Source organism: Sciurus carolinensis, chromosome 10 (assembly GCF_902686445.1).
Source record: "Sciurus carolinensis chromosome 10, mSciCar1.2, whole genome shotgun sequence".
Classification (NCBI taxonomy): domain Eukaryota; kingdom Metazoa; phylum Chordata; class Mammalia; order Rodentia; family Sciuridae; genus Sciurus; species Sciurus carolinensis.
The window spans coordinates 79,876,423-79,903,219 of NC_062222.1; the positions used below are offsets into that span (position 1 = coordinate 79,876,423).

Here is a 26,797-nt window from a genome sequence, read left to right on the forward strand (position 1 = left end):
ACTAAGTGATAATACAGAAGTTAGAAGTTCCAAACTCTGGTAAGTAAAACATCCTGCCCAATCAAATCATTAATTAAAACATCAAATATTGTACTACACTCCACTGATGCTCTATAATACTTCTAAATCAGTGACCTATGACTTTTCTTGTGTGGTAGCAGGGATTGAACCAGGGTTGCTCTACCACTGAGCTACATCCCCCATCCTTTTTATTTTCTATTTTGAGACAAGGTCTTGGTAAATTGCTGAAGCTGTCCTGAAACTTGTAATGCTCCTGTCTCAGTCTCCTGAATAGCTAGGATTACAGGTGTGCACCACTGTGCCTAGCTGATCTATGCCTTTTATTGAACTTCCTCATGGAATAAGAGTAAAATACGTTTTATTCATGCTGTAATAACAGTAAATTGGGCAGGCGTAGTGGCACACACCTGTAATCCCAGTGGCTCAGGAGGCTGAGATAGGAGGATCTCAAGTTCAAAGCCAGCCTCAGCAACAGTGAGGTGCTAAGCAATTCAGTAAGAACCGTCTCTAAATAAAATACAATATAGGGCTGGGGATGTGGATCAGTGGTTGAGTGCCTCTGAGTTCGGTCCCTGGTACCCACCCCCCAAAAGAGTAAATTGATTGATTTTCTTCAGAAGACAAATGACTATTCCATTTTGAGTGTATACACTGTCAGGCAAGAAATCTCTTTTTCCTATAAATTTATATATACAACAAACACAAGTGACATTCAAATATTATTTTGAAATCATAATGTAAAAGATACATTGTTTCATTCAATGACAAGATAAGTGTCCCAACTTTGCAATACTGACAAGGTGTTTAGTAATCTGGGTCTGTAAAATGAGGAGGCTCAACCTGTATAATCTGTAAGAACTTTCCAGCTTTAAAATCCTATACTCTATGAATTTGAGATCGTATTTTCTACAGAAGTCACTGTGATGAGGCCAACTATAATAAAAAGAAAAAAATTCTTCCTCTAACTCATATGTAGTCAAAACTATCCTTTGCTGAGCATCTACTATATGCTTGGTTCTAATTTTTATTTCATTCAGTCCTCATACATCCTGAAGAGAGAAGGTATTAGCCATCTCCCTCCTGTCCATCTCAATCAATCAATCAAGGGTGAAAGGACAGGATTCAAATCAGGATCTAATTCAAAAGCAAGCTCTAATAAGCCACATTTCAAAACTTGATGTTTCAAACATGAATACCACACAAAATAAACAAATAAGAACTGAAGAAGTGGGCTGTGACTATGGTAATCTGGAGAGAACATGGTCTTCTAATAGGCAAACTGGCTGCCTTATGTGACAACAGATGAGTGAAGTTAAACACTGTGTTGGGGTGAAGGGGGACAGAGAAAGACAGATACAGACAGATATGTCCTGAACTTCAACCGAAGGAGTCACCAGCCTTCTACTTAGACCTTAAACAGTTCTAACCTAGGGTCTGGAGATGTAGCTCTGGGGTAAAGAGGTTGCCTAGTACGTATAAAACTATGGGTTCAATCCCCCAATGTGCCCCACTCCCACCCCAGGAAACAGTTCTAACCTGGAGCTAGAAATCTAGTTCAGTGGTACAACCCTTGTCTAGCATGCACTAAGGTTCTGGGTTTGATCCCCAGCACCTCCCCTCCAAAAAAAAAAAAAAAAAAAAAAGTCTACCTCAGTTTTGTGAAGTTATAATTTTATTACATAAATTTATAACTATAGTAATTGAAATATGAGCATCCACAATAAAATTTGGGCTTTGAAGTCTACACCTAGGTTGAATTCTACCTCTAGGATCTTGGTCAGTTTACTTCAATTCTTTCTAAGCCTCATTTCTTCATTTGCAAAGCAGGATACTATCACCAATCATCTAGAGCTGTTAGGAATTAAAGGAGCATAGTATCTATGGCAAGTTAAGAGATTAACAAATGGAAGCTACTATTATTAACCTTCAGTAACCCAGTAACAAAGGTGTTCATGACTCTATCCAAAGTTTACCTTTAAAATGTCACAGTAGGTAACTTTTCTGTAATCTTAAATTATTCTCAAATTAAAAATATATATTTTAAAAACCCATACACATCCATTTCCAATAGACATCAAACTTCAAAACGAGTTTATCCCAAGTCTAAAATCCATGCAGCTATCAAACAGTGTTTTCAGTGGCAAACACTTTTTTAAAAATACCTTTATTTATTTTTATGTGGTGCTGAGGATTGAACCCAGTGCCTCACACATGCTGGGCAAGCGCTCCACAACTGAGCCACAAACCCAGAATTTTTTTTTTTTTTTAAACGATGTTGGAAATCGTGAAAATACGAAGGAGTTCTGTCCTCAAAGTGGTTTCTGGGCGGGAAAGCCCTCTATAGCATTAAAGCAAGTAACTGTCAAATGACATATATTGGGTCAGCCTGAAAAGCGGGGTCTGAATGGATAGCACCGGGGTGAACAACCTTCCTTCCAGTTGATGGGACAGGAGCAGGTGGCTTTGTGCCCCAATGAATATCGTTTTATTCTTAGCCACATGCTCTCGCCAACAGCTGGGTTTTAAACCTCCTTCCAGTCTTCTCCAACGCCCGGATTTCAGACTGCAAGGGAGGGAGCAGGACTTTAGGCTCCTCCAGCCAGTGGAGAAACAAGGGTAAAGGGAAATGGGGAGGAGCCCGCGGCTCCGAGGGGCGTGGGGGACAGGTCGTGCCATCTCTGCCCCGGATCCGTCCCACCGCAGACCACTCCCCACGCCGGAGTTGTTAGGCCTGCTAGGGTCGGAGCGCGGCTGCTGTCAGTCGAGCCGAGCCGCCGCTGTGGGACTGCGCTGGGGGTGTGAGATTAACTCCGGAATTTCGGGAGGGGAAGGAAGGCAAAGGGGAGGTGGTGTGTAGATACCCGACCCACAGCGGGGAGCGGGAGGTGTCCTCCAGGCCCCCGGGTCCTCAGTTCCCTCATGGCTCGGACCCTTCCCAAGTCCCGGACCCGCGGCTCCTCTCACCGTCTCGGCTTCTGTGTGTTGGGGTCCGGCACTCTGTCCCCCCATTACCCCGCGGAGGAAATTCATCTTGTCGCTCGGCCACCGGCTTTACCAGCCCCTTGGGTAAAGAAAATAAGGCAACTTCCCCTGCCTTCTGCAGGGCCTGTACCCCTAACTCGCACTCTTGCACTCCTCGGCCAGGGCCACCACCGCCTCCTACTCTGCGGCCGCTCCTGCTTCCTAAGCCCGGAAACAGCCGCCGCCGCCGTCCGAGGTGCGCATGCGCGGGTACGTGGCGTTACGTGGCGGCTCGAAGGGCGAAGGCAAAAGGGGAGAGGAGGTGAAAGCAGCCCAGTAGCAGGGGTCTGGAAAGCCCCGCCCACTGCTCAGCCCCCGCCTCCTGCTGCAGGGACACGCCTCCTCTCCCTCCCTTCGCGGATAGCTCTAGCTGGCCACAGCCACCCACGTGGTCGAAATCCAGCCCTGCCGGCTGGAGAGGATCAGATTAGACTACGCGTTTTGGCTCGCTGTGTGTTCAGTTGTCGCCGAACGGGACTTACTGCAAACTATCAAATCTGGGTCTTATTTTGTTGAGTCGAAAGTGAAATTTTCCTTCGGCCAACGTGACTGGTAAGTGGGTCCCAACCCTGGGAGGATTTGTTTAGTTTTTCGGTTTAGCAGTACGAGCGTTTTGGCCTTGTGATGCCCCATAAATTGCATTTCTTTACAGGGCTTTGTTTGGTGGTAGAAAGGGTGCTAGAGACCCCTCATTCCATTGCCACTGGAGGGCGCGTTTTTTAGCTCTTGTTCTTCAAACCTGCTAAAAGGAATTCCTAGATCTAAACACCCGGCACACCGCTAATTTTCAACTGTTGTAAGGAAGCACCCATTGCAACCTACATTAGCTTCTTAGTTAAAGAAATAAGAAATTAGAATAAATTTTTTTCTTTGGTGTCAGTTTGGCAGCGAGTAACAATGTTTTATTAGCTCAGCCTCTGCATTTTCAGTGTTTTTTAAACATGCAAAATGTCATTTTTCCTAATCGAAAAAATGCCTATTCCGTGAGGTTTCCAGATACATGTTTCTGGAATGGTCTTGTAAATCTCTTGAGATGAAAAAGCTCAGACTAATTAGCCAACTAACTGACTCATGCACCTCTCCACTTGGATTCCCTTTAGGTCCCAGATGCAGCATTTAATATTGAACTCATCATCTTCCCCAGCCTCCCTTAAAGAAAAAGATCAATATGCTTCTACTGCGTGCCCTGCCATGTTCAATAGTACCACTATCCAAAATAATTGCCTAAGCCAGAATGAAGAAACCGGGAGAAAAGACTTTGCCTTTCCACCTCCACATGTCCAATCAGTAGTCAGGTGTAAGATTTCTATTTATATAATATTTTTCAAATAGGTTCTCTGCTCTGTCCTCTCTGCCTCTGACATGGTTTTTATTCTTCTGGTCATTTCTCACTGAGATTACAGCAGTAGCCTCCTAACTAGTTTGTCTGCATTTATCCCTGGCTTTCCTCCAGTGCAGTCTCCTTGGGTGAGTCTGATAACAAGAAAACATCTGTCCATGTCAGCTTTCTTCTTAAAATCCTCCAGTGGTTCCTCATTTTCTATAATAAAACCCAAACTCTTTAGTTGGGTATACAGGCCTGTTATGATCTGTACTCCTGCCTACTTTTCTAGCTCCTGCCTCCCCCATGTATTCTGGGCATTTTTCCTCTTGTCTCAGTATGCCCTTCCCCTTTGTCCTCTTTATTAGACAAATTCCTGCTAATTCTTTAAGCCTCAACTCTAGCATCATCTCCTGAAAGCTTTCCTTGAAACCTGGATGCATATGTACATGCTCACACCTTGCAGTTATTAATATATGGTGGATACTCAATAAAAATTGTTAAATCAAACTGTTAATGGCCAGACTGTGTTATCCATTTTTATATCTGTTGCTTAACACTGTCTTATAAAAGGGTGATATTGATGGATAAATGAATAAGTCATTGAAAGATATATGAATATTATGCTGAGGAAGAGGTTCTTTTTTTTTTTTTAATCTGTGAGTGGAATTGTAGGAAGTACACACCATGAAGGTTATGGTGAATGTTTAATTTTTTAGTGCTAAGGTTTTTAGCCTGGGAGTCTTTGAGAATGGTGGGGTAAGACTGCCCAGGATGGGCAGGGGTTGTAGCTCAGTGGTAGAGCACTTGCCTAGCATGTGTGAGGCACTGGGTTCAATCCTCAGCAACACGTAAAAACAAATAAATAAAATAAAGGTTAAATTCTTTAAAAAAAAAAAAGACTGCCCGAGACACTGTATACTAAGCATTGTCCTGTAGTTTAAACTAGACACTTGACCTTTTGCTTCAGACATTTTCCATGGTGGTACTTTATTGCAACCTAAAAAGAGTAACCAACAAATGCTATGCATTTTTAATATTAAGTAATATGTGCAAAGAACCTCACCCAACCCCTAATCCTTACCCCTTGGGGATGAACTCTGAGGTGGAGGAGGACTCAGAAATACCTATTCCTTCTGTTATTTGGTAATAAAACACAGCACCTAAACATTTTAGCAAAGTTGTTTTAAGGTACCAGCCTTGTCAAAATGTCCTATTTTGTTTTAAACTTTGGTGAGTATAGTAGGTTACTATACTTTGGTTAGTATAGTAGTAACAGCTTATTATGACTTTTCCTTCATTTGACCCCTTTTCTTTCCTATCATAACAGCCTCCCCTCAGCAGGAAGGACTATGGGCAGGAACCATGAACAGTTAGGTACAGAGGTGATGAGAGTGGAGCCACCCAAAATCCCCTGGCCACACTCAGAGTCTTGCCTCTGTCTGGTGTGCAAGAACTGGGGGATCTGCTCTCTGTCTCCTGCCTCAAGAAGAGGCAGAGAGGGTACAGTGTCTAATTTGTCCCTCGATTAAGGTCCGAAAGGGAAATAGAAGCATCATCATTAAGGGACAAGCATGAAATGGACTCCTTACTCAAGAGGAAGAAGGTTACATATTAATCCACTTCCACTGGTTTTATAGAGAACACCACATCTTATTTCAGTTTGTTCTCTTTCATTATCTGATATAATTCTTAACATGGTAATTGCTCAAGAACCATTCGTTAAATAAAGGACAACATGAAAAAGTTGTGACTGTCTGATGTGTGCTATTATACCTCTGACTTTCATAGATCTAAGCATTCAGGATATGAGTGCTATGAATCATTATAATATACCTAATCCAAAATTTTGAGAAAATAATGATTTTCCTTTTCCCAAACCAAACCCAACAGCAGAGCATTTAACAGAATCCATTGGTTTGATAATCCACTTTTTAAAATTGCTTCTTTTCGTGGTCCACTTTTTCATCCTTTCATAACTTTCCAGTAGAAAACTGAGCAAAAACAATGAAATATTGTTGTGTAAGATTGCTTTTTTAGTTTGGAGGAGGTGATGGGGTGGAGTGTTGTCTATACTTGCTTAGTAAAATGGGTGGAAATGATAATTGGTGTTTGAAATACATCATATACAGATTTTTAAAGATAAGGTACTAGAAAATCAGTGTCCAAAAACATCATCAACAGTGTCAACAATGTCAGCTAACCAAATATTCAACAAAATAAACTGATAATGATGAAGCAGCAGTCAAAATTCATGACTAATCAAAAATAACAATGTCAGAAACGTAGTACTCTTTATTTGACAGGTTCTGGTAAAAGTACTTTACATAAAATAATTTACTTAATCCTTACAACAATCCTGTGAGATGAATAGAGTCATTAGCCCTGTTTTACAGGTCGAGAAACAGATCAAGAGAATAATTTGACCAATGTTGTACTACTAGGACGTGGCAGAACTGGGCATAAATTGGCAGTCTGACTTCAAAGCCTGTGCTCCTGTGTGTAACTTTATCCTACCTCTCTATACTCAAGACAGTCAGTGATAGTACACTAAGTAGAAGGTGACCTGCAAGCCCCTACATAATCTGACCCTTCTGCCCTTTTGACCTTTACACTGTTCTTCCGTGTTTGTGATGCTTACTACTCTATCCACATGGAGGTATGACTCACTCCTTCACCCTTGGGGTCTGCTCAAATGTTACATAGGTCTTTCCTGAATGTTCTAACTTGCAACCTTCTCATAGTGCTTCCCTCTGTTCCACTTATTTTTTTTCTGTAGCACTTATCATCAGATAAACTTTTTTCTATACAATATTTTCCTATATTTCATTGGATCTGCTACACTGTCAGTTATAACTTAGAAACAACAATAACAACAACAAAAAAAAACTGCCAGTTATAAGGTGTATTTTACCAAAAGATACATTCCAATTTTAGGTTTTATAAAATGGGAGCAAAATGTGCATTGTAGGATTAATGAAATATAGTGTATATATTTTTACATATTTGTCTTGTTTATATTCCTCCCCCACCAGAATTCTAAACCCATCAGAGCAAAATTTTAGTCCTTTTGTAAATTACTTTATCTCTAGTGCTTTGCACAGTATCTGACACATAATAGGCAGTTGGTAGCTCTAATGGTTGAATGAATTCCCCAATGAGGGAATTCCCACTAGAGATTTGTGTGCATAGGAGGAGAAATTCTGCAGTGTTGGTAAACAGAGTGCTAGCCATATTTTCTCAGTAGAGTCCAAATCAGGGTCCTCAGAAAGTGTTATTGACATGCCCTTTTCAGTTTATGACTATTTTGGTGGTCTTTAATGACAGACTTGACAGTTCACCTTTATTATATATAAAGATAAACATCTAGGGAGAAAAGAACTTAACATTTTTAAATCACATGTCAGTCCCTGCTGGTTACATTTTACTTTGAGATATACTACATTAATGCAATGGTTTTCTTCTTTTTCTTTTTTTTTTTTTTTAAGACAGGTCCTTGCCCACCTAGGCAATTAATGTAAATAATTCTGTATAGTCTTCCAGATATAAAATACATGTATATAATCCCTCTCTTTTTTTATAACACAAGTAAAGTAGCTCTATATACACACTGTTCCTTTCTTTTGTGGTACTGGGGAATCAAACTCAGGGTTTGCGTATTCTAGGCAAGCATCTGGTCATTGAGCTATGCCCCCAGCCCACTTTTCCCATTTAATATATCTGGAGATTGTTTCATATCAATAAATAGGAGTCTTCTTCATCCTCTCTTAATGTGTTCCAAGTGTTTTTTAAAGAATTCCTTAGTTGAGAGAGGTACAAGAGGGCTTGGGGCCCCTATCCTGCTCCACTTGATTGGTTTCATTTGTCTATACTTCCTGTTTCATTTGATTGAAAAGATTCAGACACCAAATATTAGGATATGTGAAACATGACCAAGGCAAGGATTTGGAATAGTTGAGGTGTGGCATATACTTAAGAGCCCAGGCTTTCTGCTCCAAATTTTTTGTTGATGTTTGTTGTTGTTTTGTTTGTTTCGTTTTGGTACCAGGGATTTAACCCAGAGGCACTTTACTACTGAGCTATATCCCCAGTCCTTTTTGTTTTTTATTTTGAGACAGGGTTTCCCTGAGTTGCTTAAGTCCTCACTAGTTACTGAGGCTGACTTTGAACTTGCCAACCTTCTGTCTCAGCCTCCTGAAATTCTGGGATATAGCCTGGTTGTGACCTTTTTCAAAACAACAACAATTGTTACCTACCTCTTGTGTTTGCTTTTAGGATTTTATTAGATAATATTGGTACTTGAAACATAGTAATTACTCAGTAAAAGTTGGAATGAATACAGATCATCTTTCATGTGTATTATCAATTTAGTAACAACTGAACATTTAAAGATGTTATTTTAAATAGTGTTCAACTCAACTATATGGACTCATTTTTCTAAAAAATCTGTTACTTCAAACATGGTTTAATCTGGAATATTGAGACATTTTACCCAGGATCTGGACTTTCACTACTTTTGGACTCTGCTCTCTGTATTGGTTTCTTTTTCTGCTCCATTGTGGGTCAAGTTGGTTGCTATGACCCATAGCCCTTCTATCTCCAGGGTCCAAGTTCATTAAGGAGGATACCAAACCTCTTTTGTAATAGTCTTACTCAAAGTCCCCTTGGATCTCATTGAATCTGATTGGGTCATGTGTCTTATGTGTTGAACCAAAATTCCTTTAGTCCAGGGTTTGAGATGTTCTGATTGGCCTTGAGTCATATGCCCTCTAATCAAGGAGTGGGAATCTTCAGCTCACCTGAAAGCATATGGTGTAAGAATTGGGGAACAGGGCCATTCTTTAGAGGAAATAGAGTACCATATCAAGAGAAAGTTCATCAGGATAGGAAAAACAGTGGCTGCTTACTCTCTATCTCCAAAGGACTTAACTGCTTGCCAATTAAAAAAGATTTTTTTTTCTAGTAGTAGTTTTTGGTTTTGGTTTAGGCACATTGCTAGTGTCAGTTCTGTTGCTCTGCAAAAGGTTCAAAAATCCATGTTGTTATTTAATAACAGTAATTTTAGATTACATGTATATATCTGCCAGTAAGTCCACACTTTTTTTTCAAGTGTGCAGATGTGTTTCCATTTTAAGAAAATATAATAAACAGAATTGCTTACTTATGAAACTTCTAAATTAGGAAATCACATTTTCAGTTCTAAAAGACTTTTATAAAACCATCAAGGGATGAGTTTATCAGATCCAGGCCCTGGCACTCTTGTTTCCTGTGGAGAATTTGTCACCTCCCCACACCCATTGTCTTCTCCCCTCCTCTACAGCTGGCTGAACAGGCAGATCCTGAATAGTTGAGATGGTATTGAAGATTTTACTGTCCCATTCCACAGCTAGACCAAAGCCTTTGAAGCTCACATTATTGACTGAAGATTCCGTGGAATCTTAAGATGATTTATTATGGAGTCACTACCACCTGTACCAGCACGCCACATCCCAGAGCAAGTTGCAGCTGATCTGTCTCATTCACCTGAGTCTGTGGCCCAAGTGGGGATGTGTAAGGGGAGAGGTTAGCAGGTTGTCCATCTCCTGAGATCAGAATGCAGTCTTTCAAGGTAGACTGGACCTCCAGAACCAGCAGATCATAGCTGACCTGGACCAGAGATTTTCAAATCTAGCCCACACCTTCAAGGTCCCCTCACTCCCCCAATTTCACCTTTTTTGTTTTGGTGGATCTGAGGATCAAACTCAGGGCCTCAAGAATGCTAAGCAAGCACTCTGTCACCAAACTGAACTACATCCCTAGCTCCCAGTTCCAGTTCTTTAATGAAGATGATTACAAGGTGCTGGTGCCCTGTGATTAGTGAATACACCACACAGATAATCAGGATGGGCTCAGCTCATTAACTTGCAGATGTTAAGTGAACCATCCAGAACTGGCATAGGCATGTATGTGGACATCATTGTCCACCAACTGCTCAGAAGAGAAGATGAGAAGGCGAGAAGATCATAAGCACAGAGAAGCAAAAGAAGAACATATTCCTTTTGGCCTGAATTTGTCTCCTGAAGCTGCCCAGGATCTCATAAATGCCATACTCATTGTGGGTAGTTTGAAGAGTTAGAAGAGCTCCGAGTTGCCCTCCCCACCACTCATTTCCACCTACAGTGCACACACACATGACTTCCGCAGTAGGGCCACAAAGTCTGTGAGACTTAAAGTAACCCAGACCCAAGTCCTAAAAGTACTCCCTCTCCTAAGTATGTGCTTGCGATTCCTTGATAGCACAGAACCCAATGTCTCCATGGTTATTAAAGCAGCCAGTCTCCCCAGGAGGGTGCTATTATCTAGATCTGGTTCTAGTGTCTGGGTCAGAGCAAAATGATTATACAGGTATTTTGATGGTATGATAAATACCAGGATATTTGTTTGTAGTTCAGAGTTCATACCATTTCAATTCATTTCAATCAGTACAGTGACATATTTACCACACTTCATTTGAACACATATTAGTGATTCCTGTCAACTTCAGAAGAGACCTGGATGCGTCTGATGGGTTGATCTGACTTGAACTAAGTGCTTTGCTGCCACTTTAGCTTTTCCGCCTGAAGTTAGTAGAGTTGCAGCTTCTGGGTAGCTGCTCATCTCTGGCCAGAGCTCCCTACTGCAGTGGTTTTGTTTTTTTCTGCAAACCTGGGAAGGATGGTCCTTTTGGTCTAACTTTTGCCTTCCTCGGCTGCTTCGTTCAGAAATCTTTTCTCAAAATTTCTTACACAGCCTCTCTCTCTCTCTCTCTCTCTCTCTCTCTCTCTCTCTCCCCCCCCCCATGTGTGTATATATATATATATATATATATATATTTTTTTTTTTTTTTTTTTTTTTTTTTTTTAAATTTTGACAATGGTGGCAGGAGATGGACTTGCAGGAGCTGAATGATAAAGAGAAGGTAGAAGGACTTTCAGGAGAGAGGAAGGAATTGAGGAAGGGGATAGAGTGGTGTGAGAGAACCAAGAAACTGAATAAAATTGCTGACTAATAACTGCAGCTAGAGTATTATACCCAAATCACATAAATAGTTTTTTTTCAGTACTTAAAATAGTTCACTATTCCAGAATACTGAAAACAGATGTGCTTGGTTTCTTGAATTATTGATTCGGCAAACATTTGAATCCCTAGTCCTCTGTGCCAGGCCCTGACGTGTCATTTTGGACTACTAGAAATTCTTACTCCTATTTTCACATAGAGAGAAGTCATCCTCAGCTTGATTTGGACCAGAGAAGCATATTGTCTCTGCAAACCTAGAAAGACCTATGTTTTCATTCTAGTCCTGCCACTTTTAGATTGTGGCCTTGGGTAGATTACTGTCTCAGTTGTGATTACCATGTACTACAACAGAAAACCAAACTTAAGAATTTCTTTAATAAATTAGGATGTAGGCAGTACAGGACTAATATTATCTGGGGTCTAAGTTGATTCTAGTCTTTCTGCACATCAGACTTGATATTAATTTTTTTCTGTGGTTATAAGCTGACTGCTTCATCTCAATTCAGCATAGTATACCTATTTGGGTCAGGAAGAAGGATAAAGGTGAGAGACAAAAAGTATCCACCACTGAGGATACCCTCCCCATTCTTTCACCCTTTAACTCTGTTTTGAACAACTTCAGAATAGGTTACAACAACTGTATAAAGAATTCCCATAGACCCTTCAACCAGATCCTTCAAATGTTAACGTTTTTATTCAAATTGCTTTTTCATTTCTATCTCTTTAAATATATATATGCCACTAATCCTCTCAGAGGAATTTAGAAGAGCAAACACTTTAGTGTTTAACACCTAAAAACAAAAGCATTTTCTGAAATAACACGTGCAATAACAGGAAATTAACACTGATATATTGTTATTATCTAATCTATAGACTTCTAAAAAATTTTGCCAGTAGTCCCACAAATTACCTTTTGGGGGGGATTTTTTTTTCTTCCCCTGGCGCAGGATCTGATCTGGGTTACATTTGCCTTTGGTGTCACATCTCTTTGGTTGCCTTTAAACTAGAATAGTTCCCCTATCTTTCTCTGTCTTTCAGTATCTTGGACATTCTTGAGAGTATAGAAGTTCAGTTTATTCTGTAGAATGCCCCTCAATTTGGTTTGGTCTGGTCCTGCTCTGCAGTTCTGTTCAGGTTCTTCATCTTTGGCAGGACTATCATAAAATTGCTGTCCTCAGAACATCCTTTCAAAAGGTACATGAGATCTGTTTGTCCTATTATTAGTGATATTACTTTAAACCAGTTGTTTTAAAGTTTTGTCTGCCAATCTTCTGCATTGCATAGATACTGTTTTTCCCTTTTGTAATTGATGAGGATCATTTTGGGGGACATGCTTTAATACTATGTAAAGACCCTGTTTGGGGTTTGAGATAGTGGTAGCAGTGCTTGCCTAACATGCACAAGGCCCTGAGTTTGATGCTCAGCATGATAAAAACAAAAACAAAATCGTACTTCTCATCAGATTTTCACCCACCAGTTTTCATAGTTTCTCTTTGCTGATTTTAGAAATTCTATATTCTCTCAAATCTTTTGGCACCTCTCCACCTATACAACTAAAACTACATTTATACTCTATTAATCTACAGAACCATTTGTGGAATGTTGCTGTTTACTAGCAACATTGTTGCTGATGAAAACAGCATTATGTGTATATTGCAAAAAAACCTGGTTTAAATATCTTTGTATTTGGAAAATTCCCACCTCCCTTATTGTCCAAGACAATTGTTCTCTTTTTGTGCAGTGGTTATTCATTTACTCCCCACCCCCTCGTGATCATAATCGGCAAAGACCTGGGAGAGGAAAATAGAGAATAATGGCATTTGGCTTTATAAATAAACACAATAATGTGTTTATTGATTTTTTTTTCTCTTTTTAAAATATTTAACAGGGAGAGGAAACTATAAAAATCTTTCCTCTGTGCCAGCTAAAAGAATTGGAATTTTAAAATTTCCTTGTCACAGAGTCAGTATGAAATAACATGAAAATTTAATACAAATTGGCGGCAAAATCTCACTTCATTTAACTGAGAATTTTATACTTAACTTCATGAAATAGTATCAGTACATGACAGAAATAAAAAACGATGCCAGAAAAGGAATACATCAGGATTTGTATATACTGAATGATCACAATTGAGTTTAAAATAACATACATAGGAAAAAGCTTAGAAGGAGATGTAGTAAGATGTGAATTAAGAGTAGGTAAAACAGTAGGTATATATATATATTTTTTTTTCAGTAGGTATATTTTGATGTAAGGAACCTGGGTGATGTTTTCTTCTTTCAGTTGTCACATAATCTCTACTTTTTTCCTTTAACAAACACAAACAATAACAGACTTATAAAACATATTAAATATAAACAGTTGTGGAAAGGATACACCATCTGGAGCTTTAACAAAACTATTAGTTTGCCAGATGCAATGGTAAACTATAATCACAGCAGCTTGGGAGGCTGGGGCAGGAGGATCACGAGTTCAAAGCCAACCTCTGCAAAAGCAAGGTGCTAAGCAACTCAGTGAGACCCTGTCTCTAAATAAAATATGAAATAGGGCTGGGGACATGGCTTAGTGGTCAAATGGCCCTGAGTTTAATCCCCAGTCCCCCCACCCACCCCTGCAAAAAAAATATTATTAGTTTGCTTGGATGGAGAGGCCTAAGGAGCCACATATTGCAGCTGATGCCTGAGCCCAATTTTCATCCCATCCACTTGGGTACCTTCTCTTCATTCCTCCCCTCCTTTTTCCCCTTCCTTTGTTTTCTTTTTTCTGTTCCTCTTACTATAAGATAGGTGATAAGATTAATTATAAGAGAGAGAGACAGTTTGATATGGTAGGAACAACATTACTTTCTGAGGCTAGACAGATTTGGACCCTTGCTTCATTATTCAGTCATTCAGTTGAGCAGCTTTTATGCCACTGGGGATTTAGCAATGATTAAAACAGACCAAAATGCCTTGATGGAAGTTATATTCTGATGGGAGAAAACAATGATTCTGGATGTCCTGGTAAAATCCCTGGATCAAAAAATCTACCCAATCAACCAGATGATTACTATGTACAAAACGATGCCATTTAGGTCTTAGTCTTTTGGGCCCACTTACATTTTTTTTGAAAATGCAGAGATTAATGGAAAGAGTACATCATCACTAGCCTAACAGTCCTTTATATATTTGTGTGAACTTTTTCTGTCATATACCTCGAGAGTTATGTGAGAGCTGTGCTTTCCAAGAGGAAATTGTTTATTTGAGGAGAGGACCACCAGGGGCTATTCAGAAAGTGTAGACTTGAGAATTTCAGGGTGTGCAATATGACAGACATCCTTGTGGAAAGAAATGACTTAGGAAAGGCAAGAAATATATAAAAATAAAAATGGTAAGATTCAGAGAATGAATTTCACCCTTCATTTATGAATTTGTCCTGGGGAACGATCCAGAGGCCTTCCCAGATTTTCTCCTTCTGGAGGCTGTTTTCTGAATGAGTGCCTTATAAACTTATTCAGGGATATCTCTGTGACCTTCCCAAACCTCTCATGTTGGCAAATACTGCTAAAATGTATCATCTCCTTTACAACATATACAAAAAAATGAGTAAGAACCAATAATAGAGCCTCACTGAATTATAAATTGCAGGTTCTTGCCTCTTTTAAATAACAGTTTGACTGTCAGAGATCTCCAAGTCTCTGAAAATAACCAAGGTTTGAATATGTAGATGCTGATGAAACCTGAGTTGGAGAGGAAATTCTTCAGGCCTCTGAAGCTGAGAAAGCCCATTTTCATGTCAGCAGCTGATCACAGCAGGGGATGCCTGCTGGCTGGCATCAGCTCTGAGGGTTACAGCCAGCAAAGCCGGATTCTTCTCTACTATTGTTGAGTAGTATGTTGCTGCTCTTCATGGTGGGTTATGCCTTCCTTGTCACAGCAGACCCCAGCTGCCAATCTCTTCTGGGTTTTGTCTTGGAAATTTAAGTGAAATCCATGGACCATAATAGAATGCAAAGGTAATAAGGAATAGGATTTATTCAAGTGAGAAGAAAAGAGGCAGAACCCAGTAGCTGGTTACTACTTAAGTGTACTAGTCTAGGGCTCATATAGCTACTGGGTAGGGGGATCAATCAATATTTATGCTAATCAGGTCTTGGAAAAACAGCAACACTATTGGTCAAAGTCTATGCTAAACAGGTATTAAAAAAGTACCAATGCCGTGACCTTCTAATTGGCTGTGCCCTTTTAACCCTTGAGTTTGAATTTTCTTGTAACCTACATTAGGGTCCACCCCCCACTTCTGTTTTTACTACTGCCACAGGTAGCAGTAGTAAAAAGGTTTGACTGAAATATTTGGAATGTTTCCATAGTTGAAACTCATGGAGTGACCATTAAGTGACCTTTACATTAAAAAAACTTTAATTGGGACCCATTTACTGTCCTATCTTATTCACTATGGTTCTGACATTTGTTTTAACCTTTATTTTAACTATTTTTATGTGATACCGAAGATCGAACCCAGTGCCCCACTGAGCCACAACCCCAGCCCGAATCTGTCATTTTTACTTGCATCTCCACATCTGGTTCACCCTTCACCTCTATGAAGTCATGCCTCTATCCCTTTCATTCTGAAATTGCATCACTTAAAGTAAGGGGCCTATCTTGTTTAAAAGAACAGAAAGTAAGTTTTTCAGGTCAAAGAAGGGTTGACTATAATAATATAAGGGAATCTTCAAGGAAATATTATGACAGTACACATAAGAGCCTGGCCCCCATAGAACAGAAGAGTCAACGGGTAGTATGATTTGTGTGCGTCTCTGTCATCTTCATGTCTCTTGGCTGTGCTTTTTCAGTGCATCTCTTCTGTTCTCTTGCTACTCCCTGAGACTAGCTTTCTTTAAGAACTCACTGCTTCCCTGCTACCATCTGCATTAAGCTTGCAGGTTGATTGATTGACTTGTCACTGCGTGGACCCCGTACTAATTGAACACCCACTCCCAGCTCAGCTTCCAGTGACTGATTCAGTATGACTTTGAGAATCTTACTGAGTTCAGGTTAGATCAGATGGCCATCTTGGTTCTTTTATCACCTGCACTGTTTTTTAAATCTTGGATTTCAGAGTGAAATCAGGGAGGGAGGCAGAAATTTGGAATATACTGTTGTGAAGACCTTTCAAATGATCAGTTTCACCTCCTAAGCGGAGTGGTTGTTGGTATAATTTCCTAACAACAATTACCACTAATGATAAGTGCAAGGGCACTAAGTACTTTACATATGTTGTCTCCATTTACTGTCCTAGTCCCACTACATTTATCTCTTCTCCTGCTGGAGGAAACTGTTGAAGGTGACAACACTTGGTGATTAGGATTTGACCTGAAATTTCTTTGTCTGCTGAGCCTGTGCCCTCTCCACTTTTCCACATTTATCCCTAGTCTTTGACTATTTCTGACAACTGGCCTTGCTTAAACCTGGTCAGAGTAACTTAACTAAACTTCCTTAGCTAAACTGACTCACCTTGGGGAAGTACATAATTTGTGAGATGGGGAAATTAACCAATGGGTTACAGAGACCCATCCAGTCATGATATTTCCCACTTGTTTTTAGTTTGACAAAGCTGTGATCTTGCCAGAACTCATGGAGACAGGAGAAACTACCTTCTTGGTTTCTCTTGTTGAATCATCTACCAACCTAAAAAACTGTCCTAACATACCCCACATTTTGTATAAGCTATTGTTAATGTTCAGTAATAGTAAAGTGCCTAGTGTGTGGTGAGATATTTGGTAAACTTTTCTTTATTTTTTTTTCTTTAAGCCCAACTAGCCAATGTTAGCTTCTATTCTCCCATGAAGTTGAAGCCAAAGTCATCAGAGCTGATTTGTTTTTATGCAGGCTAGAGTTCAGGGTAAAATGAAGAAGTTGAAGGGAATCATAATGTGTTAGCAACCTTTAGAATAGATGGTACTATAAAATACTGCACTTTTTAGCTGGGCATGGTGGTACATGCCTGTAATTCCAGCTACTCAGGAGGTTGAAGCCAGAGGATTGTAAGTTTGAAGCCAACCTCAGCAATTTAGTAAGACCCTGTCAAAATTTTAAAATTTTTAAAAAGGGGAGGAGGCTGGGAGTGTAGTTCAGTGGTATTATTGCCCCTGGGCTCAATCCCCAGTATTACAAAACAAACAAACAGAAAAATCCTGCACTTTTTAAATAAAAACAAAGCCACAAACTTTTCCTTTTATTTGTTTTGGCAGTGCTGGGGATTGAACCCGGCCCTTGCACATGCTATGTGAGTGCTTTGTCACTGAGTTACGGCCCCAGACTTTAAACTTAATAAAGAAGATCCCAGTGGAGAGGATGAACAGGACCATAATATCATCCCTTTTTTCCTCAAGATGTATGTACGTACCCTCTTCAAGTCTCACAAATGACTGCCATCACCAGCATATTGACCTCTGGGAGGCACTGCTTCCCCTAAACAGCTGTAGCCTGAATCAAGGCTGGAAACAGAGGCTGAGAGTGATGTCAGTCTAGATAATCTAGTTATAAGAGGAGTTTATTTACCCTCAGCTGTGGCTCAGTAGGTATCCTATCTTCCTGACTCCTGGACTATTCATGTAGACTGGGCCCTTCTTACTCCCAGCATGTAGGAGTCTTGTCAGGCCTGGTACTATAGGCTGGAGTAAAGAAAAACATGTTATTCCCTTCTCATAACCAAGTCTAGAGAGGAGAAAGGTAGTCACCTAGATTCCTCAAGACCAGGGCAAGGAAGGAGTCTTGACAGCCTTCCCAAGACAGCCTCCCAGTCCCTAGTTTTCGGGTTTACAGTTGAGAGGATGCTTCCCTTTGGGCAACACGTATCCTCCAGAGGGCAGTCATTTCAGCACACAGCACAGTCCCAGCACTTTGATAATAGAGGGCCTACCTGTTAAATGTATGTTTGAATTTACTATGAAATAAATTTTTATTTTATATATACATTGACTGAAGAGCCCCCAGTACTGGTAGTAACAGTAGTTAACAAAAATCAATTAGCTAGTTCCTTAAATTAGGATATTTACACTTTTAAATTCAAGATTAATATTTAAAATTGATTCTGCTTTCACTAAATCCAGTGTTTCTAAAAATGAATGCCACAAAATTTGAAAAATATGAGTTCAATTTGTTTTGGTTTTCGTTGTTATTCATTTCTTTGTTTTGTGTGTGTGTATTGGGGATCAAACTCAGGGCCTCCAGTATGCTGGGTAAGTACTAGGCACCAGGTCATTTTAATTTCATAAAATTTATGTTTGATAGGCCTAAGAACTAATCAGATTTTGTTAAACCTTCGAATTATAATTAAACTAACCATTAATGATCTTTCATAGAAAATAATGTGAATAACATCCTCATTTATCAATTTGATTCCTCAATCTCTTCACCCTAACCTGTTTGTGGATTTGTAATTTTTATCTGGGGACAGGCAGGTCATGTGTCATATATATACCTGTCTTTTATTATATCTTCTCCCATTAAACACATTTACACTATGTACTTGGTTATTTATGTATGTTTTTTTTATTTCCCTCTTGCTGTTAAGGTTAGTTTCAGCTCCCACTGATATTCATGATAGTCATTTTCATGCTGATTTGCTCCTTGCGACCTAATATGGACCTCTGATAGTGAACAAAGTTGTTCGTGTTCCAGACGTTGTTCTAAAGACTTTTCTTATATTGTCATCAAAGAGGGGGTTCAAGGAGGTCTCTCTAGAAGCAGAGGAAACCTCTACCCCAACTGCCCAGGTGCTTCACATGTTGTCACACAGTAGAATTTAAGGATGCATCACATCAGGTTTTAGCAAAGAGGAAGAACTTTATCAGAAAATGAAAGGTGAAGCTACACATTCTCAGAGAAAAATGCAGGATATCTTTAGAGTGATAAGTGCTTCTGGGGTCTAAACCTCTTTTTTTCTTTTTTCTTTTTTCTCTTTTTGTACGAGGGACAGAATTTAGGGGTGCTTAACTACTGGGCCATATCCCCAGCCCTTTTTGAGACAGGGTCTCACTAAGTTGCTTTGGGGCCTGGCTAAGTTGCTGAATCTGGCTTTGAACTTGGGATCCTCCTGCCTCAGCCTTTGGAGTTGCTGGGATTATAGGGGTGCCACCACTGTACCCAGTACTGGCTCTTCTTTTAAAGGAAACTTGGGTGATCATGGGAAGGCCTGTGGGAAGAACCTCAGCCTGGTGAACTCAGTTCTTTGGTCATAGATCCAAGATGTTTAGGGTGGTCTGGTCTTCTTCCAGGATCTTCAGATTGCTATTGTCCCTTTTATTTAAATAATATTTGGACTGTGCCTATATTATACATTTCTTAAAATACATCTCCCTTTGCTTTATCTAATCTGAAAATGCATTCTGTAAATTAACAGTGCTTATAAGAACTGAAACAGGGCAGTTTTCACAGATGAGTGAATATATAGTGACTTTAAAATTTATAGATTTTTCAAGAATTTGGGAGTGATCAACCAGGGGAGTAAGGGTGTACGTACTCTGATTGTGGCACTTTTAGATTTAAGTCTACGATTTCTTTTTCTTTCCCTTTCTACCTATCTTCTATTCTATTCTAGCTCAGTATTCACTAATATAATCCTCCTGACCACCCTACAGAGAGGCATTGTTGATGTAGAGTGAGACCTGCCTATGGAGCCAAAGCAGCCTGGGGCTGGGGGTCTGCACACTGATCCGTGGGACCCTGCAGGAAGGATTTCAAGAGAGTTGTACGCAGTAGCAGGCGGGAGTTTATTAGAATGATGGAGAATACAGACATTCAGGACAGACTGAACAGGTCAGTTCAGGGGGGTCCATGTGGGCCTTACAGAGTCATGGTTTTTAAAGACTGAACTTGAAAACCCTTGTGCTCTGAAATAGGAAGAAGCAGAGTTGATCCCAGAAGTCTTGCTTCCTATGATATGAAAAGCACGGCTCCTAGGACTGGGAAGGCGGGAAAACCTGTGAAACTCCTGGCAGTGAAAACCTGTTTGAAACCTGAGAAATTTTTTCTTTTGTCCAAATGTATCCCTTCTCCCTTATAAAATCTCTCTTCTCTCAGAGATTTTGGAGATGGAACTTTTAAAGCAATGACGTTCTCTCCATCTTCCCTCAAAGCTGGTTTTGGATATAACCTACTTTCCTACCGATTTGATTTTGAAGGTCTCTGGAGTAAAGAGTATTTTGGTTTAGTTTCCTTACCCACGGGGCTGGTATAGAGCTGCCAGGTAACAATTGCTTTTGTTCTTCCTACTTTGATAAAGTTCTCTATTATTTTCAGTTCCTTGACCTATGGACTCTCTGGTGCTTATGTCTGATTTCCTCCCTGAAAGTTGTCACCCTTTACTGTCTGTCCTTTCCCCTACCACCTGCTCATGGCTGCTAACCTACCTAACATTATGCCCATTCTGGGATCATTGGTCTAAGATCACACTACTAGCAAGTGGCAGAGCTTGGGATTGAAACCCAGTCTAGCTCCAGAGATCATAGTAGTATATAAGAATAGACAATACTGCCTCAATATCTAGGTTTATTAGAATAGCTGAAGTTCATGTATGAGTCGAATCTCTGAGTTGCCAAAGAACTCACCTGTGAATTTTATCTTGTTACTTTACTTCCTTGAACCTTTCTTCTTCTGTAAGATGGAAATAATAATAGATCAAACCTTATGGAATTGTTATGAGGATTAAAAGAGAGGGAGAGAGAAAGAGCATGAGCAAGAAGAATTAGAAATAGTACCTGATGTGTAGCAAGTGTTCATTATCCAAGCACTGTTCCTATGCTCAATAATTGAGTACTGTTGTCATCGTCATCATCATCATCCATGATTTTTTAAAAATTTTAGTGCATATCTTCAATTGTTGATGGACCTTTATTTTATTCACTTGTTTGTATGCCGTGCTGAGAATGGAACCCAGTGCCTCACACATGCTAAGCAAGCACTGCACCTCTGAGCCCCAACCCCAGCCCCCATCCTCCCTGAGTTTTAAGGACAGTAAAACTTCATGGCGTCTCTTGGTCTGTAGATATCAAGAAGGCTTTATGTTCTTCTTCACAGTCCTTTTCCATAGTATTTGCTTCCTCTCTCCCCCTCTTTTTAGGAACTTGCCCAGTTCACTTAAGAGATCCTGGAAGTGACTGTGGAAGAATCTCTGGAAGGCCTTTCCACTCCCTAAGCTCAGGAACTCCCACCACCACCTCTCAGTTGCAACCTGCCCTCACACTCTCTACCTCCCTGTCCCCCCAATCTACCACCCCTGCCCAGCCTAGCTTTCCCAGCTGCGGTTGGGCAGATGTGCTCTTCTCTGGCTCTCAACCTGACTGCTCTGATCTGCCTAGGCCTTTTATTCGTATTTTTTAAACTAAACTTCACAGTTTATCATCACAGGGAAACAGACTGGAGACAATACACAGAACAATCTCTGAAAAGTACAAAGGTGACTTAATTTGCTCTGGTCTATAATTCCTGACTTCTGTTGAAATGGTCACACAGGAATTCCTGTAGGCTGCTGCCTTGCTTCTCTGTGTAGGTCTGTACCTCCCTGCAGCCGGAAGGTGCAGCCCAGGCTTTTGTAGGTATTCTCTTTTTTGAAGTGGGCAATTTGCATATCTGAGGAAGCTCCCAATGTGGAAGAAAGGCAGGCAGTTGAATGTATATATGATTCTGTTGGGGAAATTATCCCTTATCTACATTTTCCCCCTAAAAGTGGCATTGAGTTTAGATCTCAGGGCCGGGCTAGAGGTCAAATTTAAAAAAATAAACCCTTCAAATTATACAGGAATAAATTTTGCCTAAGATCTAAAATTTTTCAATTACTGAAAACTGTTTAGTCCACCTGGGGTTTAAAAGAGGCAGTACAGAAAATTGTAGGCTCTAGGTGGGTAGGGAGGAGTGGAGCAGAGCACATTTTGAAGCCTGAAAGATCTTTGATAAATGAATTTTTTTTTTTTCAGTGCTAGGCACCAAACCCAGGGCCTTATCCAGGCTTGGCCTTGAGATACACAAGAAATGTTGCCACAAAACAGAATTATATTTAGGTTGAAACTATCACTTAATGAAACTCACATAGGAGAATGAAATGACCTTCAATGGAGATATCTTACGAGTCAAATGAATAGCAAAAGAGAGAAGGAAAAAGAAAACTTTCTGGTTTCTCTCATGGCTAACAGCCTCCGTAGTTCCCTACTGCCTTGATAAAATTAAAAATATTTGATTTAGGGCTGGGGAGGTAGCTTAGAGTATCTACCTAACATATAGGAGATTCTGGGTTTAATCCCCAGCCCTGTCAGGAAAAAAAAAAGTCACTTATACAGACCTTTTAGGCTTCAGAATTTGCTCTACTTCCTCCATCCCTCCCAATCTACCTTGCCTTTGTACTGATTCTTTTTTTCTCCCCTTGGTATTGGAGATTAACCCAGGGCCTTGAGCATTCTACCACTGAACTACATTCCCAGCCCCTTTAAAATTTTATTTTTAAAAATTTTTTATTTTTATTTTTTTGGTACTGGGGATTGAACCCAGGGCTTGGTGCGTACTGGGCAAGCACTCTGCCACTAAGGTATATATATCAGCCCCTCTTTTTAAAAAATTCAGGACAGGTTCTTGCTAAATTGCACGAGGCTAACCTTGAACTTGTGATTGTTCTGCCTCGGCCTCCCAAGGAGCTGGAATTACAAGTGTGCATCACCATGCCCAGCTACACTATCTCTTTTAAATCCCACTTGATTACACAGCTTCCATGTCCTGAATGTTCTGACCTCCAGGGATTTGCCTCTGCATCTGGACTATTTCCCATCCACAAAGTTGAATCCTATTCATCCTTCAGTTCAGAAGACCTCTTTGGCATCTCCTGAATGCCTCTACCTCAGCCTTTCTCTTACCATGTTAAACTCACCTGCCTGTTCTCTGTTTGTTAAACTCACCTGCCTGTTCTCTGTTTACCCAACTAAGCAGATGTCAATCTTTAGGAGGTTGCAAACCCTGTTTGTCTATTTCACAGTCCTGTACATTTTAGTCTTGGCCTTTTGTAAAGGCTAAGTAAATACTTGTTGAATGAACGATTGGAAGATGCATAATTGGCCAAGAGTAAGTGCTGTGCACTGAAGGACTTTGAAAGGTGGCCACTTTTTATGCATGCTGGCCACTCCCCCTGAGTTGTGTCACATCACTGATGACTACTGTTCCTCATGCCTGGTCCAGAAACTGTTTGAAACCCTGTAAAATTGGCTTCTGCTAACTGGACCTTGGACCACACTCAAGTTTGCTCATTTGTTAATGTGTAAGAAGAAATGTTAACTTCGAGAGGAAGAGCCTTCTGTTAGCACTTTGTCTCCCCACAGGAAGTTACAGGGAAACCAGATTACAATCAAGGGGTTGCAGTGGGACCATCAGTTCTTCTTTCTTCAGTAGCATTTACTGAGTACCTACTTACTATTGCCAACAAAAGAATGTGGATGATCTAAGGAGAGCCCCTGAGTTGAGAGAGTTTAAGCAGTACTTCCGTTTCCTGCCATGGATACTGTTTCAGTGTTGTGGCCAAGTGGCCTTGCCTCTAATAATGCAGGAATCATCCCCAAAGTTGTTCCCTGAACTCTACTTTTGTCCTTCCAAGATGAACCATCACCCTTTTTCCTGACTCCTTTTATAGTTAATTTTATGTTTTATAGTTTCAAGCTGACCTCATGGAACTATTTGGAAATTTCGTCTGAGTCCCTAACCTTATCTCTGCTATCTAATGCCAGTTTCATTTCCAGATTCCAGGGTTGGGGCATGGGCTGGGGCATCCAAGGCAGTTATGGCCTTGCTGTGGCTTCTGTATATAACACTGCTAGTGTAACCATACACAATGCTTATTCATAGCAGGATTCACAGGAAGATGTAAAATTCAGTGTGTTGCAAAGAAATGTTGGATATAATAGATCATAAGTTTGTTGGAAAGGAAAATATTTTCCTCTGCTCTTTTAGGTTTTATGCTTGCGGACCTGTGAGTCATGACAAAAGACAGAAATTAACAAGAGAAAAAGCAAAGTTTAATCACATATTTTTATTAACATATTTACAGAAATTTACAGAAAAATGTGATTCAAAGGGGTGGTTAGAATTTTTGGTGCTAGCATACCATTTTAATAGGTGAAAGGGAAAAGGACATTTCTGGAAAATAAACGACTTAAATGGTTCCTCAGGAGAACGGGTAGGAGAGATGATAGTTTTGTGTCTCTGACTATCTAGGGATGGGGTGGAAACCTCTCATCTCTAGTGATAAGAGTCAGCTGTCTCTGGTTGTTCTTGGGGAGGAGATTTATAATAATTGAGTTATTTTGGGAGGTTCTGCTTTTAGACAGATAAGAGATTTCAGGAACTGAAATGCCTTTTACTGAATATAGTTTTAATGAGAGAGTGTCACGTTCTGGGGCCCATTAAGGTGTCTTTTGATTCTGTAGAACATTCCAGTGGATAGAAGGTAAGTGGATGAAATCATTCTCTAAAGTTGTTTCAGTATTTGTGTTTGAGTCTGGAAGCCTTCAAACAAGTGACTAAAATATAAAACAAATATAAACAAACACAGGATATATTACTGGTTCCAGATAATGCTGTTATTCCAAGTGTAAAATATTGCTTAACAAGATTCCATTTAGCAAGTTAAGGGGTTTAAGAAAAAGATTTTAATTAAATCAAATGGTTTAAAACGGTTACTGTGAACAGTGGTGGTACTCACCTGTATTCCCAATACTCAGGAGACTGAGGAGAGAGGAGCGCTTGAAGTCAGGAGTTCAAGATCAGCCTGGGCAACACAGTGAGACCCTGCCTCAAAAAAAGGGGGGTGGGGAGGGTCTGGGATGGTAGAGTGCTTGCTTAGCATGTGCAAAGCTCTTGGTTCAACACCTGACACCCCAAAACAAAACTAAAAACAAAAAAGTAAAATAAATAAAATTGTTAGTGGGATTTTAAAAAATCATTTCCCTCCATCATAAGGGTCACGTTAATAAATTCTAACAGATTTTCATCCCCCTGCCACACATACTTTATGGTGGTACCATGGTTCAAACTCAGGGTCTCATGCATGCTGGGCAAGCACTCTACCTTCCAACTACATCCCCAGCATGCCCCGCCCTGCCATGGACAGTAAAAATAAATGGTTTCATTCAAAAGCAATTCATTGTACCAGGCACTGTTCTATTTGGAAGTTTCATTTTAAACTTGATTTTATAATGTGCCAAAGATGGACAAAGAAACTAAGTACAGGGTTAAAAACACAACTCTTGCTCTACAGATTCCCTAAGGGAAAAATGAATAAAAACTAGTGATGTTACCATCAAAAGAGAAAGGAGACCTGGACACAGTGGTGCAGGCCTACAATCCCCATGACTCAAGGCTGAGACAGGAGGATCACAAGTTCAAGCCCAGCATGGGCAAATTAGTGAGACTCTTGCCACAAAATAAAAAATAAATCTAAAATAAAAATAATAAGTTCAAGGCCAACCTCAGTAATTTAGCAAGACCCTCAGAAACTTAGTGAGACACTGCCTTAAAATAAAAACTAAAAAGGGATGGGGATGTAGTGCAGTGGTAAAGCATCCAGGGGTTCAGTTCCCAGTACCAATAATATTTATTATAATAAAAAAAAAAAAGAACTGGGATGTAGCCTAGTGGTAGAGTGCCCCTGGGTTTAATCCCCAGGACCAGACAAAATAGACAAACAAACAAATTAGAAGTGACAGAGAAAAAAAGGAAAAAGCCAGAAGTGTAGGCAGAGAAGCCCCACTTGCTGAAAAATTAGAATTTATAAATTATAGCTGAAGCAAGAGAAAAGATTTTGGTCCTTAGAGAGACAGGTTTAGTACCTGCAGAGTAATTTAGCAGTACTCATGTTTGTGGGAAAGAGGACACAGAGAAATAAATTTTCACTGGTATCTGTTGGGTTGATGGAATAACCTCATTGAATTGTAATATAGAAACTGAAAGAGTAATGATATTTCTAGAATAGTGGTGCCAGGATAGAGAACTTTGACCTGACTAGGATAAGCTGACTTTAGAAATTAAGGAACTGGGGAGATACAGTTATAATTACTTACAGAGTAGTTGTTGAATATTTCACATACTATATACTTCCCATACATTATCTGATTTTTTTTGTTGTTGTTGTTTGGTACTAGGGATTGAACCCAGGGGCCCTTCATCACTGAGCTGCATCCCCAGCCCTTTTTATTATTTTTTAAGACAGGGTCTCGCTAAGTTTCTTAGGGCCTTGCTAAGTTGGTGAGGCTGACCTTGAACCTGGAATCCTCCTGCCTCAGCCTCCCAAGCCACTAGAATTACAGGCACGTGCCACCACATGTGTCACATTTTCTGATTTAGTTCTTGAAATAATCTAATGCAGTAGTAGTGTTATTTCTTC

The 26,797-nt window shown here is 40.0% G+C and overlaps 2 protein-coding genes across 5 annotated transcripts in view; one reads left to right on the forward strand and one right to left on the reverse strand.

Moving 5' to 3' along the window:
* The window catches only part of Uso1 (USO1 vesicle transport factor), a 71,148-nt gene extending 67,899 nt beyond the window's left edge, over positions 1-3,249 (reverse strand). For 3 of the 4 annotated variants that reach the window (XM_047565777.1, XM_047565778.1, XM_047565776.1), the window contains exon 1: positions 2,986-3,249. In XM_047565777.1, coding sequence (XP_047421733.1) covers positions 2,986-3,051 — 66 coding nt within the window. In that variant the 5' untranslated portion in view covers positions 3,052-3,249. The remainder of the gene's footprint in view (positions 1-2,985) is intronic. The other variant, XM_047565779.1, reaches the window with a different exon arrangement.
* A 195-nt stretch (positions 3,250-3,444) lies between these two features.
* The window catches only part of G3bp2 (G3BP stress granule assembly factor 2), a 76,832-nt gene continuing 53,479 nt past the window's right edge, over positions 3,445-26,797 (forward strand). Inside the window, exon 1 of the mRNA XM_047565783.1 lies at positions 3,445-3,594. The gene's annotated coding sequence lies outside the window, so the exon portion shown is untranslated. The remainder of the gene's footprint in view (positions 3,595-26,797) is intronic.